The sequence below is a fragment of the Lates calcarifer genome, linkage group LG14 (genome assembly GCF_001640805.2).
Source record: "Lates calcarifer isolate ASB-BC8 linkage group LG14, TLL_Latcal_v3, whole genome shotgun sequence".
NCBI classification, from domain to species: Eukaryota; Metazoa; Chordata; class Actinopteri; family Centropomidae; genus Lates; species Lates calcarifer.
In genome coordinates this window covers 8310247-8326437 of record NC_066846.1, presented here as the reverse complement: position 1 = coordinate 8326437, position 16191 = coordinate 8310247, and the positions used below count along the sequence as shown (strand labels likewise).

The following is a 16191-nucleotide window of genomic DNA, read 5'->3' as shown; positions in this document are numbered from 1 at the left end:
TGTGAGGAGAACTACATGGAGGTGAATTACTGACCTGCACAGTTATGTCATCACTCTTTGCAGGTTTACTTTTTCTAACTAAAACTGTACACACAAGGGAGAACAGAGTGTGAGCTTCAATGCAAGTCATCAAAATTAAAACCTGAGACTGTTTTTTTTTTTTTCCTCTCTAGGTGTCCTTCCATCTGCCTGCCCTGACTGTGAAATCCAAAAACGTCACAAGGGAAAGTACCAGCACACACCCCAACATCTATTTGTTTCATGACTTTCCATTTATTGTCACAATCATGACGCAGAATGAGAGAGTTGACCCAGGGTTTAGCTGCATGGCTTTTCAAATAATGTCAGAGAAGTTAGTTAGATGCCTCTTGTGTCTGAACAGGGAGCTCGTCAGGCAGACGTGGCTGTGACGTTCCACCGAGCGGAGCAGCCGTCAGAAGAAGCCAGGGTGTCGTCCCCGACGGAGGCTGCTGCTCTGAGCTACCACATCTCAACGAGTTGCTCACGTCTCACCCTCCGCTGTCCCTATTCCTCCCCTCTCTCATACTTCACGAAGGTACTCAGAGGCAGTATTGTTTACCGAGGACTACACCTGCATCGTTCTGTTATTTTAAACTTTTTTTTCTTTGTTTTCCTGGCTGTTGTTTGTTAAAGGGTGTTTCTGTTTTTCCAGGAGAGAGGAGTGGATTTAGAGGTTGTCAGTGCAACTATCCTATACCGATTCCACAGCAACGTCCTGGTTATTGATGCCGCTGTTGCCTGTTCCCTGAGTTAGTACAGTTAAATAGTATTATACTCTTAAAATACCAGAGTGAAATATCTCAAACTTCTCTCTCCTCTCTTCTTCCTCACCCTCAGATGAGGCTTCAGCAGATGGGTCTGACCTGCTGTGGACTGTCCCTTTAATTCTTTCTCCTCTGGTCCACGGGCAGTTCAGGGACAGGGGCGTGAGGGTCGGAGTTAACGGCCAAGCTCTGAGTGAATTTGACATCAAAGAGAGACGATATAAGATTGGCCTGCAGGAGGGGCGGCTGGAGGTCAGGATCCCTACAGGAGCCCAAGGTGGACATATAAAGGTATTTATAAGGTATATTTGTTGAATAAAATATTGAAAAAATAGAAATTTATTATACAGAATTTTCTCTCCAGAGTGGTGTTGTCAGGGGACAGTACAGCCAGTCCACGTCTGTGGATCTGTTCTTCATGAGTGAGTGGGAGGACGAGCGCTGGCCTCTCACGCAGCATCGCTCCTTCAGGCTCCTTAAGACTCCTCTCATCCCTCAGTCTCCCATCTTGACCAAAGGTAAGGCTTTCTCAGACTGTATTAGCATATTTATGTGTAATTTGTATGATTGAAAATTAAAAGGAAGCTGCACTTTTGTCTTCTTTTGTTTGAATCAACCTGTGAGCCAGCACCTCCACAATGTGTGTGTATTTCCTTTTATTACCACATACAGACTTTGGGTGGTATTATATTGGAATATGAACATGCATATATGCATATGTATTGTTTTATGAAATTGGACAGCAGAAAATGCTTGATGCATTATTTTACATGTCACTGAATGGGAGCATTTATGTTTCCATTGTGTTGAAGGTACCACCATTATCCTTCACTCTCTCTTCCTCCACAGATACTGTTCAATCCAAGGGATTATTTTCCATCATATTAGGCCCCTTTGCACCCGACGTGTCCCTCCAGAAGGTGACAGTAGACAGTGGTGGTGACCTTTTAACTTGGACCCAAAGCCACCAAACACAGAGCGACACAGACCTGGCGGTGTCCAGGCTCTCCCACAGTAACGGGAGCTACTCCTACCGGCTCAGTTTCCCGTTGTCACACCCAAAAATAATCCCTGAGGTGAGAGTCACAAACATTATATGAGAGCTTTATCATGTAGAAGGTGAAAGGTGTTTGAAACCTGCTGTCTAATCCCAGTATATAGGTGCTGGCTACAAAATGTACAGCTTCACTTTCACCTTTACTCTCAACATCTCACCCAGTAGAGAGGTGTTTTACCATCAAGCCACCATAGAGCATAATGTTGACTACACAGGTGAGTTATCAACCATCACTACACCCACAGTTTTGCACACGTCTCTCTCTCTCTCTCTGATTTTCCATCTATCGTGTTGCAGCTCCAGGTTCCCCCAGACTGGAGGGGAAGTGCACGGAGAGCAGCCTGCTGGTGCTGCTGCACCACGAGGCCCAGGCCGAGCTGCAGTGGGAGCTCTTCTTTGGAGCCCGCAGGCTGGACTGGGACCTGGTGGAGATGGGTGAGTTCATGGTGGAGGCACAGGAGGAGTACCTGACTGTGGAGATCCCTCTCGACAGCCCTGGGATGAAGTATGAGGTGAATCAATCTTCCCTTGGACCATTTTGAGGTTCATCTCATGTTAGCGGCTTTTCAGTGATTAGCAGGTTTTTAACTTAATTAGGTTTTTCTTTTTAACCACTCATTCACTCAGCTAATGCCTACTGTCTGTCTAATTGAATCTGATACAGAGATACCATCTGTGTGTACAATCCAGTAAATGAACTCTCAGAGTAAATTAAGGATTAGGGGCACTCCTCAGGCTTGGTTTAATGAAAGTATCTTAGTACAAAGAGAATTTTAACATGTGGTGTTTACAGTGTAATTTACTTTGAAAGGCTCTCACTATCACTCCAGTATATTGCTGCTATTAGTATAAACATGTCTGTTGGTTCTTTTTCCCCATGTAGGAGCTGACTTTGTCAGGTCTTGTTGTAGGAGTGGAAGTGTCTGTTGTGGATGCAGAGTCTCTGAAAGTGCAGGACAGTCTTGTCCATAAATGCACTTTTCCTGCTAGAGAACTGTTAGGTACACAGTGGAAGCTCAAACTGAGGCACAACCTCAGAATCTTATTATATTTAACTACATAGTTTATGTTTCTAATAGCCTTCACACTCGCAGTGTGTCTCTGACAGTATGTTTGCCAGAAGGGAGGATGGTGGCCGTGGTCGACACCACCCACACCATCCCGCCCACTCACCCCAACCGAACCACTCTATTGGACCCCAGCTGCGTTCCCATGGAGACGGACAGCGCCAGAGCTCTGTTCAGCTTCAGCCTCGACTCCTGTGGGACAACCGTCTCTGTGAGGGACTTTGATTATTCAAAATCCACATGATCCAAAATGCTTTCTCACCTGTGTTCTGATCTTTGTTTATTATTTTTTTAGACTGAGGGAAATTTCCTGGTTTATGAAAACCAGATCAGCTACAGTCAAGATTTTCTGCCTTTGGATGAACCTGTCATACACAGAGATTCTCCGTACAGGTGAGAGAACTACACTGAACTCAGTCTGTCTTTAGAAGTCAAACTATTGTTATGTAAGTCTTGTCTGTTTCAGACTGACAATCCAGTGTCGCTATCCTGCAAATGACAGCAGTACTTTTATTATCCAACACCCCGTGTACTCATCTCTGGACCTTTTACCCATGATGCCCAGGGAAGCTACAAACACAGGTGTGTATGTATGTGTCTCACATTGGACATCAGCTACGTCAAAAACAATTTACATTTGACATTTAACCTCGTCTCTTCTTCTCTGGAGTTTCAGTGTGGACTCATTTCTCAATCCTGCTGCTATTCATTCTCTGCACATTTGTTTCTGTATACTGGAGCTGTAAATGAACAGTTGTGGTTTTTTTTTTTTTTTAGGTCTTTGTTCTAAATTATTTTATGTCTAACTTTTTACTTTCAAGATAAAAACTTCATTTCTTTTTGTAAACATTCCATTCTGCAAAGTCAAGTTTTCATTAAAGACGATTGTGATAAAATTTGTCTTGATACTGATACTTTACACACAATTGTTTGTTCATGCTTCAAGTAGCACTGTAACATGTTTTAAAGACTTCCTGAAACATCAGGGACAAAAAACTGCTAAAAAAAAAAAAAAAAAAAAAAGGAAATGAGGACTGTAAGGTTAAATTGTCAAAGTGTAAGTGAATTAGAAACAATTTCTGCATTGCATTTTGGTGTTCCAGTAATAGGACCACACTGAACATGCTATGGCTTAGTGGTACATTTGAATGGACAGGAGCCGTTATTTAAGTATTGCAGATGTGCTTTTCTTGTCACAAGTCAAAATGTCCACTAATTGAAGGATAGCTCTGATTGCTAATGAGCTACACCTGGGGCTGTGTCTCCAACTCTGGACAGTGAAATCAAAAAGTGTCAAACATTGTGCCAGTATGTTCAGGATAGATAAGTGGTTCACTCCAGCAGGTGTAGTGTTGTGATTTACACATGCTTTTATCTTCCAGTGTGGCTTCACTGTAAAAAAAAAAAAATGCCAGAGTCAAGGCCGAGTATTTTAAGACACCAGGTTTATTCAAGATTTACATTTAAAAATTAAGTCACAATCCTTCAAAATGAGGTAGTATGTACTTTGATTGGTGAAGATCCTTTAGCTCCTGTGAAGAAAATTAAAAAGCTTTAACATGTATGGTTAAAATTGACTTGCTTTTAATTATTAAGTACCAACCTTTCTTTGACAGATTCTTCAGGAAGGTGGATACTCTGATGTACTGAGCTGGAGGGTGGTACCCAGGTCTCAAGATAAGGCTGGTTACAGGTACTGGAGTTTGAAGCACTGTAGTGGGCTGGATGGTGGAAGTCTGTAGCTCTAGAGTATAATAAACAAAGTGTCAGCAGGTAATGCACTGAGTGATATGATCCATGTAGTTTGATGAGGACCCACCTACCTTGAGTCGAGCGTGCAGAATGTATGATGGCGGCCGACACCAACTGTGTCAGATTCAAACCTGTATATTGAGAAGAGACGGAGAAGCCCAGCCAGAGGATATGTACACTGCATTTTAACCCTGTAAAACAAGACTGATAGTTTAGCCATGAGTAGCTGAGTGAGGGGCAAATGACCGAAAGAACTGGAGGCTGAAGATTTGCACCTGTCCATCTCAATGCTGGAATGTGATGGGTTTTTCTGAGTATGCAACTTCTTGCTGTAGAAAATCTCATTTTCGTAAGTCACATACTCCTTGCTCAGCTGGGGGGGAAAAAAAAAAAAAAAAAAAAAAAAAAAAAAAAAAAAAAAAAAAACACAAAACAAAACCACAAACATGTACATGTAATTGAGGATTAAGTGTCAGTTACTAATATGCTCAGCAAGTGGCACTACCTTGACTATGGATCCACAGCTGTTGAGTGGTAAAGAGAAGAGCGCCCTGGTGTCATCCACTTCTTTAGGTGCACAGTATTTATCCATGAGGTTGGTTCTAGCAGGGATTCCTCCACTTGGGATGGCCAGAGACAAGTCAGCCACCACAGTCATCCTCCCATCAGTCGAACACACTGAGGAGAGGCAGTTACTCGTCAACTACATGTAAAGTCCACAACATTACCCACATGATTACAGAACAGGATGTTCTTACTGATAAGCTCAGTGGCTGTGAATGGACAAGTCTTCACAGTTGAACTCTGGACCTCTGATGTTGCATGATCCCTGATGAGGATCTCAAAAGTACCAAGGAATCCCTTTAGAGTAATGTCCTACAAATACATAACATTCAGTAGTTGCACTCCATATGAAAAACTAACATCTTGTAGATTTAGACAAAAAAAGAAAAAAAAAGTCCCCATACCTTGTATTCATATCCATGAGTGAAGAGCGGCACCTCGAGCAGCAGACTCTGGCTGTTGTTGCTCATGATGTAGCCTGTGCTGAGCTGCCAGCTCCGATGTCAGCAGGTCAGAGCCGATACTAATGTACCACAGGTAGTCAAAAGGCCGGTGGTCCAGTCTGAACCTGATGCCAGACTCCAAACAGATGGCATCAAACTCTGGAGGAGCTGTTGAATACAAGACAATGGGTTACTCTGCTCAATGCTCGACCAAGTCTAAATACAAGGTTAGTGACTTACAGACGTCACTTTGTGCCATGACTGATGCAAAGTGGTAAAAAGGCTCCTTTTCAGGCAGAACAGTCAGTGTGTAGTTGATGTCCAGCTTGTGCTGCATAGCTGCATCTTCTTTGGAGAACTAAGACAGAAAATACAGTTACTGCCCTCATCTGGTAGACAGTATATGTATAAACTAGCTGGTATTAAAAAGGACCTTTACCTGCTGTAAGACAACAGGGTCATCAAAAGGCACCTTCAGAGTGTAGCCATGGGTGCTGTTGGGATGAACAACTTTTGTGATGGTGTGTCTGCTTGTGTTTGTAAATGGAACTGTAAATTTGTGTCCATTCAAGTGAACAGCAGCCAGCTCGACATCGTCAGGGACATCTCCCAGGTAGACGCTGAACATGTGTTCCTCATTAACAGTTCCTGAAATTTAAAAAAAAAAAAAAAAAAAAAAAAAAAAAAAAAAAACACACGACACATTCAGATTATGTTGTATCAACAGGCAAAAAGAGTGTCAATGGTAGACTTACTGTTTTCAGTAAAAACAGGACATGGCAGCAGAGGAGTGGCCAGTGTCCTGTGAACGCGAAGTCTGGTGTCAACATGATCCTCATCCACAGAGATTTGTTCCAGGTAGAGATGAAAGACGTAGTACTCATAGAGGTCATCGGTCACAAAGCTCTGCAAAATATTCAGATTAAGAGATGCCATCATGTCCAAATACCACTAAGAATAAGCATCTGCATCTGACCTTCCTGTATCCACCATCAGCATTATAGGGGATGCTGAGCTGGACTGTGCCATTGTGCTTCTCCACAATGTAGCCTCTCTCCTCTGCAACTGGCTGCTCCAGAAATTCACCATTGACACCAATGTTGACCTGTGTATTGTGCAGACCAGACAGCAGCGGGTGCAGCACCTCAGGAGTTTTCCACATCATGTATCCATTTTCATCATAGGAGCCTTCATCTGTTTAGAAGAAGGACCAATATTAGAAGTTCAGCTGTTCAGAAATTAATGATTAGCTACAGAAGGTTAGAAATACTGACACATGGAGCAAGCAGCCACAAGGTCGACCATGAGGACAACCCAGCTTTGCCTGGAGAACAGAGTGGCATGGACCACCTCTACTGGAACACCATTCACCTGGAGAGAGACTCAAATCAAAACCTGCCATGGACTAAATGTTTTACAAGACACATGTATCAGCTGTTTACCTCCGTGCTGAATGAGTCAGGTTGTCCATACGGTGTACGAAATACAAGCCTTCCATCCGTCAGGTCAAACACATAGCCATGCTTATGAGCTTCAGAGAGATTCATGGGCATCAGCTTCTGCTCAGCCCTCTGGAACATCACCTGCCAATCTGAGGTAGCTGAAGTATATGCCTGGGAAGACAAAAGCACAGCACCGTTTTAAACAGCCATTGTAAATACTTAAACCATACATCTCCCAGAAGGCAACAACTTACAGTGTTGACAGCAGCATCCCAGTCATCTTTCTTTGTCCCAGTTGGACAGGCCACATCACTCCTCACAGACACCTGCAGAGAAATCAAGGGTTATCAAGCAGCTAAAACAGTTCACAGTCCTGAAAATTAAAATGTAACCAAGCTTACTTCCATGTAGTTGAGCTCACAGGTAACCTCTCTGGGAGACCAGGGGAGTGAGGGAGAACAGGTCTTGTTCATGGTGTAGGTGGCCTCTCCAGAGTGGTTTGCCAGCAGGTTAAAGTTGAATGTGAACACTGCGTCATCCTGAGATCCAGAGGAACACGTATTAAACACACCTGTTCTGCATGTGCAGCGATTGGATAAATGTGTACGATTATTATTTGTACATACTTTGTTGTCAGTGTGACAGCTGAAATAAGAGGCTCGGAGCTCCACGTGGCCCTGCAGAGGGAGAACACTGACGCTGTAGCCACACTCAGCTGCATACTGCTCAGTGATGGGGTACACGCCGGTTTCATCTGCAGTCACATTAGTTTGAGGGTCAAGCTATGTACTAAGAAACTGCACTTAATGAAGCTGTGCAGCACTCACCAACCGCCTCAAAGCGAGGCTCATTCCCAGTAAAGGAGAGATCAGCAGCTATCATGAAGTAACGATCACGACATTCCATATGAAGAACTCCTGTATGTCCAAACAAGTTGAAACATCTTAACATGTGCTAACAATTGTAGACTGATGTTTTTGAAGACTTTAATTCTTACCATTGGAAATCTGATCACATTTTGCAGTTGACCACACAAACAAGAGCAAGGCAAAACTATAAGAGGAAACCATATATAAATGACAAGCAATACAACTGCATCAATGGCATCAAACTGCTTGTAAAACAGCATTAAAGCACCTTACCCAAGGCAAAACCCAAAAGCCATCATCAGTGATGTGTTGACAGTGTCTAAAGCTAGCCTAGCTGCTAGCAAACTACACCTGCTAACCAACACAAGCTCAAGTGAAGTACTTGCTTGATATATCCTGGTCACACTGACAGCATGTGGTGTGCTCTTCTTGACCTGCTTTTATAAGTCTAAGTTTATTCAGCGTCCAACCAGACACAGCCCCAGGTGTAGCTCATTAGCAATCAGTGTTTCCCTTTAATTATCTGCAGCTGTTTGGGTCAGAGCTGAGCTCCCCTCCACCCTCATGGATCAAGAAAAGAACTTATAAAAGCTGGCAGCACCACATGCTACCAGTGTGACCAGGATATATGAAGCACACTTTAGCTTGTGTTGGTTAGCAGGTGTAGTTTGCTAGCAGCTAGGCTAGCTTTAGACACTGCCAACACATCAGTGGCTATGGTGTTTGAGTTTATCTTTGGGTAAGCAATTTTGGTGGCAGCTTAACAGGCTACTATTTGTGTTCTTTGTCCAAACATTTTTGTATATAAATGACAGGCTTTTGTCTTCCAGTGTGGCTTTACTCCTGTCTGCGTGGCTACCTGCAAAATCTGATGGCATCCCTGATGGTAAATGATTGCTTATGGGCTAACAGTGTGAGTAGGTGACTGTTATTGAGCTCTCAACTTGTCTGGTCATACAGGAGTTCTTCATATGGAGTGTCGTGATCGCTACTTCATGATGGCTGTCGGTCTCTCCTTCTCTGGAGAGGAACCTCACTTTGAGGCTGTAGGTGAGTCCTGCACCACTTCATTACCACCTACAGAGGCAAGTGACCCTGTGCCACATACCTAAATATTTAACATGATATCCCTAAACACCCTCCATTAAATGGAGCATATAACCAATGCTGAAGGGAGAAACTGATGAACTAGTGGGCTTTTTTTAAATAACTGGCTTGGTCCTAATATTGTATTATTTGTCTTGAAGATGAAACAGGCGTGTACCCCATCACTGAGCAGTATGCAGCTGAGTGTGGCTACAGCGTCAGTGTTCTCCCTCTGCAGGGCCACGTGGAGCTCCGAGCCTCTTATTTCAGCTGTCACACTGACAACAAAGTATGTACAAACTCCAATGTTTTTACTCCCCTCCTCCCCATTTTCATACAACACATTTTTTATTGGCTTTTTCAGGATGATAAAGTGTTCACATTCAACTTCAACCTGATGGCAAACCATTTTGGACAGGAGGCCACCTTTACCTTGAACAAGACCTGTTCTCCCTCTCTCCCTTGGTCTCCCAGAGAGGTTACCTGTGAGGTCAACTACATGGAAGTAAGCTTGGTTACATCACCTTATTTTACTCACGGAATAGATTTAAATGTTAACTAATTATGATTTCTCTGTAGGTGTCTGTGAGGAGTGAAGTCACCTGTCCATCTGGGACAAAGAAAGATGACTGGGATGCTGTTAAAACTGTAATGTTCAACTGTGACTTAAAATATGACTTTTATTTTGTCCTGTCTCGCAGCCACTCTATTGTACTCTTTTCAGGCACACAGCTCCACCACCTCAGATTGGCAGGTGATGTTTCAGAGAGCAAAGGAGCAGTCAATTCCTACAAATCTCTCTGAAGCTCATAAGCATGGCTATGTGTTTGACCTGACGGATGGAAGGCTTGTATTTCGTACACCGTATGGACAACCTGACTCATTCAGCACGGAGGTAAACAGCTGATACATGTGTCTTGTAAAACATTTAGTCCATGGCAGGTTTTGATTTGAGTCTCTCTCCAGGTGAATGGTGTTCCAGTAGAGCTGGTCCATGCCACTCTGTTCTCCAGGCAAAGCTGGGTTGTCCTCATGGTCGACCTTGTGGCTGCTTGCTCCATGTGTCAGTATTTCTAACCTTCTGTAGCTAATCATTAATTTCTGAACAGCTGAACTTCTAATATTGGTCCTTCTTCTAAACAGATGAAGGCTCCTATGATGAAAATGGATACATGATGTGGAAAACTCCTGAGGTGCTGCACCCGCTGCTGTCTGGTCTGCACAATACACAGGTCAACATTGGTGTCAATGGTGAATTTCTGGAGCAGCCAGTTGCAGAGGAGAGAGGCTACATTGTGGAGAAGCACAATGGCACAGTCCAGCTCAGCATCCCCTATAATGCTGATGGTGGATACAGGAAGGTCAGAAACACATAAGATGTAGATATCTTTTGAGGGTAAATACACACATCAGCTGATATGAAATGCAGTTATCTTTGGATAACAAATTGAATGTATTCTACACAGAGCTGTGTGACTGAAGACCTCTACGAGTTTCACGTCTTCAATCTATACTTGGAGCAAATCTTGGTGGATGAGGATCATGTACAGACCAGGCTCAGACTTCACAGGACATGGGCCACTCCCCTGCTGCCACACCCTGTTTTCACTCATAACCAAACTGTTAATGAGGAACACATGTTCAGCGTCTACCTGGGAGATGTCCCTGATGATGTTGAGCTGGCTGCTGTTCACTTGAATGGACACAAATTTACAGTTCCATTTACAAACACAAGCAGACATGCCATCACAAAAGTTGTTCATCCCAACAGCACCCATGGCTACACTCTGAAGGTGCCTTTTGATGACCCTGTTGTCTTACAGCAGGTAAAGGTCCTTTTTTAATACCAGCTAGTTTATACATATACTGTCTACCAGATGAGGGCAGTAACTGTGTATTTTCTGTCTTAGTTCTCCAAAGAAGATGCAGCTATGCAGCACAAGCTGGACATCAACTACACACTGACTGTTCTGCCTGAAAAGGAGCCTTTTTACCACTTTGCATCAGTCATGGCACAAAGTGACGTCTGTAAGTCACTAACCTTGTATTTAGACTTGGTCGAGCATTGAGCAGAGTAACCCATTGTCTTGTATTCAACAGCTCCTCCAGAGTTTGATGCCTGTCTGTTTGGAGTCTGGCATCAGGTTCAGACTGGACCACCGGCCTTTTGACTACCTGTGGTACATTAGTATCGGCTCTGACCTGCTGACATCGGAGCTGGCAGCTCAGCACGGCTACATCATGAGCAACAACAGCCAGAGTCTGCTGCTCGAGGTGCCGCTCTTCACTCATGGATATGAATACAAGGTATGGGGACTTTTTTTTTCTTTTTTTGTCTAAATCTACAAGATGTTAGTTTTTCATATGGAGTGCAACTACTGAATGTTATGTATTTGTAGGACATTACTCTAAAGGGATTCCTTGGTACTTTTGAGATCCTCATCAGGGATCATGCAACATCAGAGGTCCAGAGTTCAACTGTGAAGACTTGTCCATTCACAGCCACTGAGCTTATCAGTAAGAACATCCTGTTCTGTAATCATGTGGGTAATGTTGTGGACTTTACATGTAGTTGACGAGTAACTGCCTCTCCTCAGTGTGTTCGACTGATGGGAGGATGACTGTGGTGGCTGACTTGTCTCTGGCCATCCCAAGTGGAGGAATCCCTGCTAGAACCAACCTCATGGATAAATACTGTGGACCTAAAGAAGTGGATGACACTAGGGCGCTCTTCTCTTTACCACTCAACAGCTGTGGATCCATAGTCAAGGTAGTACTGAAACCTAATTTGACTCTAACACTAGACTTTATTTCTACCTGTAAACTTGGCCTCAAGTTAAATGTTTCAACACAACTATGCAGAAGTCAGTGGTAAATATTATACTTTTTTTTTTTTTTTTTTTTTTTTTTTTTTTGCATCTTTTAGCTTGGAAAGGAAAATGTGACCTATCAAAATGAGATTTTCTATGGGTTTTCGAAGTATCTCACTGTGAGCAAGGCAGCTTCTGAAGATCCTACTGAGAGGTGAGTATCACCTAAATTTCCCTCAACTGTTTCTCCACAGATCCATGGCAGTAAATTGGTCCTTGTCTTACAGGGTGATTGTGCAGTGTACGTATCCTCTGGCTGGTCTCCATCGCCTCTTTTCAGTCTATAGGTTTGAGTCGGACACAGTTGGTGTCGGCCGTATCATCCACACTACGCAGTCGACAGCAGGTACAGTAGGCTGTTCACCTGCTGGACATGACCAGTTATCACTCACCATACTTGATTTTTGAGCATTTTCTTGTTTCTGCACTGTAGGTTCACAGATCCCCACCATCCAGCCAACCACAGCACCTCAAACCACACCTGCTACCACAAGCCCAATCAGAATGCCCATAGCTTACCTGGCTGCTATCCACCCTCCTGCTCGCTACATCAAAGTGTCTAGGATTCAAAATCTCCATGGCCTGAGAAAAGGTGAAAACCTGCCTCTTGAATGAATTTTAAAAGTTAAGGTCTTGCTTTGTTAAACTGACATCTCTTCACAGGAGCTGGAGGAACATCACAAACCAAAGCAAATGCTGCCCAGATTTGAAGGATGTGCAATTGTTATAGAAACCTGGGATTTAATAAAGTGGTTTCTTAAAAGCTGTGTCTCTATAGATTTGTCAACACCTACTACACAGATGAATGATGTAGACACAGGAAATGTTGTTGTTAGATTATGATTGAGACAAGTTTCAAATTTCTACATCTAGGGGTGCCACTGACTGAGGGTCATGAGCACCAGTGTCCCTGGTTTGTATCCAGACTGGGGTATTTGTCATTTTAGAGGCATAAAACTGGCAAATACATTTTTAAAAGGTACATTATTTAAAAGTGGTAGGGAAAGGCCTGCTAACTGTGGCAACATGGCACAAGTTAAAGCCTTTAAGATGCAGTAAAATGACTCTCTCAAAACCATAATTTGTCATTTTATTGATGCTTCCTTGCTCTGAATCCTTCACCTCCCTCGTCTCCTTCCACTCCATTGTTAATGTCTCCAGGGTTGGTTTGGCCTTTTTACTGTGCAGAATCATGTATGTTTGTTTGGCACTGGAAGATGTTGGACATTTTCTCAGCACTCACTTTATATCTGAGTTTATACAGTTTGCACCTGTGAACATGATTTGTGGCATTTCACTAGTTTGCAAAGCAGTAATGGGCCCTTTACACATGTGATGTGTGAGCTTGACTGTGGGCTTTCAGTGTAGTTTTTATAGGAAAAAAAAAACACATCAAATATATTTATCTTTAAACATGTCTGAAATGGATAAAGTGAAATGTCTGGACATAAACTGTATGATTTGGCATTTTCACTTTAAACGGTGTTTAGACCTTCTGTTTTTCCTTTGAAGTCAAACGTCTTAATTAGCTGTGATTGGTGGCACCTGGTGAGGTTTGCTCCATTGTGGGTGACTTCGGGATAGTGAGGAAGCCATTTGCAATGGCCTCCATGAAAACATGACGCAGTATACAACATAAGGCGGACTTCATGTTTGGTAGGTTACTCCACACGGTTGTTCGCTTCATTGGCGCGGCTCAGTCAGTTCAGTCAACCAGCAGGGGGCGCTGGTCGCTGCTCTTATCCACCAGGTAGTGACTAGCACGTCGTGTTTATTTTTGACTTTTTCCTGCTTTTGACACCACCATGTGAGGCAGACGCCACTTCTGACGCTTTTTCGAGCTGCAAAATTGAAGATAAAGCCAACCATGAACCACAATGAAGAACATTTAGCCGTGAGTTTTCTACCACTTTCGTTTTTTTAGTTTCAAATTTACTTTGGAAATAGTTGTCCACTAAGCAGACTAAAATGCTGCTGGTGGTTTAGTCAGCTGACAGACTAACATGTTTCTCCTCAAGCAGAGACCCAGGCAGCCGGTCCTGCCCTCTTTCTCCACCAGGACCCTGCACCACCCCTCCTTCCTGCCCCTGTACATGGCCGCAGGCTTCGCACACCATCACATAGACTTCAGCAATCCAACAGGTGAGTCAGTTTCACACACACACACACACACACCTGTGTCAAACTCCGTCCAGCTGTGCAGCCTCAGTGACATTTACATGTCTTCCTCTCAGTCCTTCCCATCATCCCAAATGAGTTCTTCTACACTGACCCCACCCTGACCTGTGGGAGGAGGATCCCCAACATAGTGAGTGATTTGGGGGTAAGTAACCTAGATCCAAAAACTGGTTGCCATGGGTACCCATACACAGTCATTCATAACCCAACAGATATGGGATACAGTCCCCAGATGTTCTCCACCCTTCAAATAAACAATAAATAACCTTAAACTATCACTCTTGATCCAGAATCCATTTACGTTCTTGGAGTGTAATTAGTCCAGGTTGAGGTGATGAGGAGGGTTCTCACACAGCCCTCTGGTCTCTGTGTACCATGGGTTGAGGTTAAGGTTGGAATGGGGGGGGGTTGGAGCTTATGGAGGGGATCAGACAGACGAGGACATTTAATAAGATTGGCTCAGTCCTGTCAGACAGAGCTAAGACCCTAAACCAGGGGGCTGAAGGGAAACTGAGACCCAAGGGCAAAGAGGGGGCGGTTTGCTTTGACAGTCAGGACGTACATAAAGCATGAGCACATACATCTATTTCAATTTAAACATCATCGGCGACACGTGATGTTTCTATTTAGTGAAAGCAACAAAATCTAAATGAGCGAGAGCTTTATAAAAATGAGAATTTGTGTTCATGTAAATATTGTTACAGTATGCAGTAAGTAAGTAGTTTGACCTTGGTATGTGATTGTGGTCGGGATACAGACATTGACAGGTTGTGTGTTTTTAATAGCAAGAAAGACGAGACTTTTTGCATGTATATTAGCATAAATCACTTCTAAGCTCATCCAAGATCTAATCGATTTACTGTGTTATACAAATTAGATCTTTTTAACCATGTATTTCTGCCTAATGTAGCTATAAGTCATCTCATGGTTAGAATTTCTTCCTTTGCATTGTGGTCTTTTTTGTTGTTTACACTCTTACACCCTCCCTTGTCTCTCCTCATCAGGTTTTCGACTGCTTCCAGCTCAACACTCCACCACCGGTTATGTCGGCCTGTGTGGCCCCGCCGAACTGCCCGGACCCATTCAGATCCGGGCCACACCTCACTAGAAACCTTGGCAGTACCAGGTGGAGACTGAACCCCATCCACCCACCAGTGCAGCCAAGCCGGGCCATTCTCCAGCTCACCCAGGACGAGGACCAGGCCATCACTAACCTCCTGAAACTGCACCACCAGGAGCCCAGACAAAGTGATGAGATACAAATGGACGTTTCTGGTGTTGTAGAGCCACAAGTAGCCTCGAACCCCTGCTTGGTCTTTAGTCACCCTAAACCTTTGGTTCCCACTGAGGAAGCTCTCACGCCGTCCTGTAGTGATGATGTGCAACATCCAATGAAGACTGGTTTGGGGAATCAGTCGCAACAGGGAAGAGGTTGGTCAGATGTGGAACTTGAAGCAGCCGACACTCTCCTGAGTGGCTTTAGTGTCTCGGAGGAGGACAGAGTCTGGAGTCAGTGTCGCCAGAACTCAACACTTCCTGATCCTCAGCCATATCAGTATAATAAGGATTTACCAATAAGCACTGAAACCTGCCAAGAATCTGAGGCTTTACCCGCATTAACAGCTACTAATGCTCCTCAAAATGGCACTGGCTACATCAGGTTTACTTGTGTCACTGAGGGTGGAGGAGCAGGCTGGGCAAATTTGAGGTCTGCTGAAGACAGAGGTGCCTCTGGAGATTGTGCACAGGTGAGGGAATGGACACTCTCAGACTTGGAGGGAGATGCAGTACATGTACTCCTTAGCCTTGGAGACATGGGGACTCTGGATATCCTGCAGTGATGAGTCTCCTCTTCCCTGGCTGTTTATTTAAAGGATGTAACTACATATTCATCATTATGGAAACTACTAGTTGAGCAGTTTTTGCTCTTTGTTTTTTGCAGTGGTTGCTCATAAAAAGTAAATTTACCCCAAAACCCTTTATTTTTTTTAGGTTGCACATTTAACTTTGAAAACAGTATTTCCATGTCTACCTTTAAGTATTGCACAGTGTTCAGTAAAAATGTTCCACAGTTGAGC

General features: G+C 43.6%; 4 protein-coding genes across 5 annotated transcripts; 3 read left to right on the top strand and 1 right to left on the bottom strand.

Annotated features, from left to right (window-relative positions):
- The first annotated feature begins 56 nt into the window (after positions 1–56).
- LOC108879968 (uncharacterized) lies at positions 57–3783 on the top strand. The gene is made up of 11 exons (XM_051075746.1): positions 57–556; positions 674–770; positions 859–1076; positions 1150–1303; positions 1635–1861; positions 1940–2057; positions 2140–2354; positions 2726–2843; positions 2951–3120; positions 3205–3302; positions 3376–3783. The coding sequence occupies exons 1-11, from the start codon at positions 362–364 to the stop codon at positions 3548–3550; spliced, it is 1785 nt and encodes a 594-aa protein (XP_050931703.1). The 5' UTR covers positions 57–361; the 3' UTR covers positions 3551–3783.
- Positions 3784–4337: 554 nt separating this feature from the next.
- On the bottom strand, positions 4338–8425 carry LOC108880005 (uncharacterized). The gene is given in 20 exon segments (XM_018671466.2): positions 4338–4441; positions 4513–4653; positions 4733–4852; positions 4937–5034; positions 5167–5339; positions 5420–5537; positions 5630–5704; positions 5706–5836; positions 5909–6026; positions 6108–6316; positions 6424–6574; positions 6645–6862; positions 6943–7039; positions 7111–7281; positions 7365–7436; positions 7512–7649; positions 7737–7864; positions 7938–8027; positions 8108–8163; positions 8253–8425. Coding segments are annotated over 20 exon segments (2337 nt in total). The 5' UTR covers positions 8279–8425; the 3' UTR covers positions 4338–4434.
- A 91-nt stretch (positions 8426–8516) lies between these two features.
- Positions 8517–12698, top strand: LOC108880004 (uncharacterized). The gene is given in 19 exon segments (XM_018671465.2): positions 8517–8718; positions 8810–8865; positions 8940–9029; positions 9227–9354; positions 9430–9570; positions 9645–9713; positions 9790–9960; positions 10032–10128; positions 10209–10426; positions 10532–10891; positions 10976–11093; positions 11166–11185; positions 11187–11372; positions 11465–11582; positions 11663–11835; positions 11992–12089; positions 12163–12281; positions 12369–12527; positions 12599–12698. Coding segments are annotated over 19 exon segments (2391 nt in total). The 5' UTR covers positions 8517–8695; the 3' UTR covers positions 12646–12698.
- A 769-nt stretch (positions 12699–13467) lies between these two features.
- Positions 13468–15954, top strand: LOC108880010 (uncharacterized). 2 transcript variants are annotated; one of them, XM_018671471.2, is made up of 4 exons: positions 13468–13829; positions 13957–14077; positions 14170–14243; positions 15118–15954. In XM_018671471.2, exons 1-4 carry the CDS (start codon positions 13803–13805, stop codon positions 15952–15954), a joined length of 1059 nt encoding a protein of 352 aa, XP_018526987.1. In that variant the 5' UTR covers positions 13468–13802. The 2 variants fall into 2 exon arrangements, with proteins under 2 accessions (XP_018526987.1, XP_018526986.1); XM_018671470.2 differs by having other exon boundaries at positions 13472–13829; positions 14170–14258.
- Positions 15955–16191: the final 237 nt, after the last annotated feature.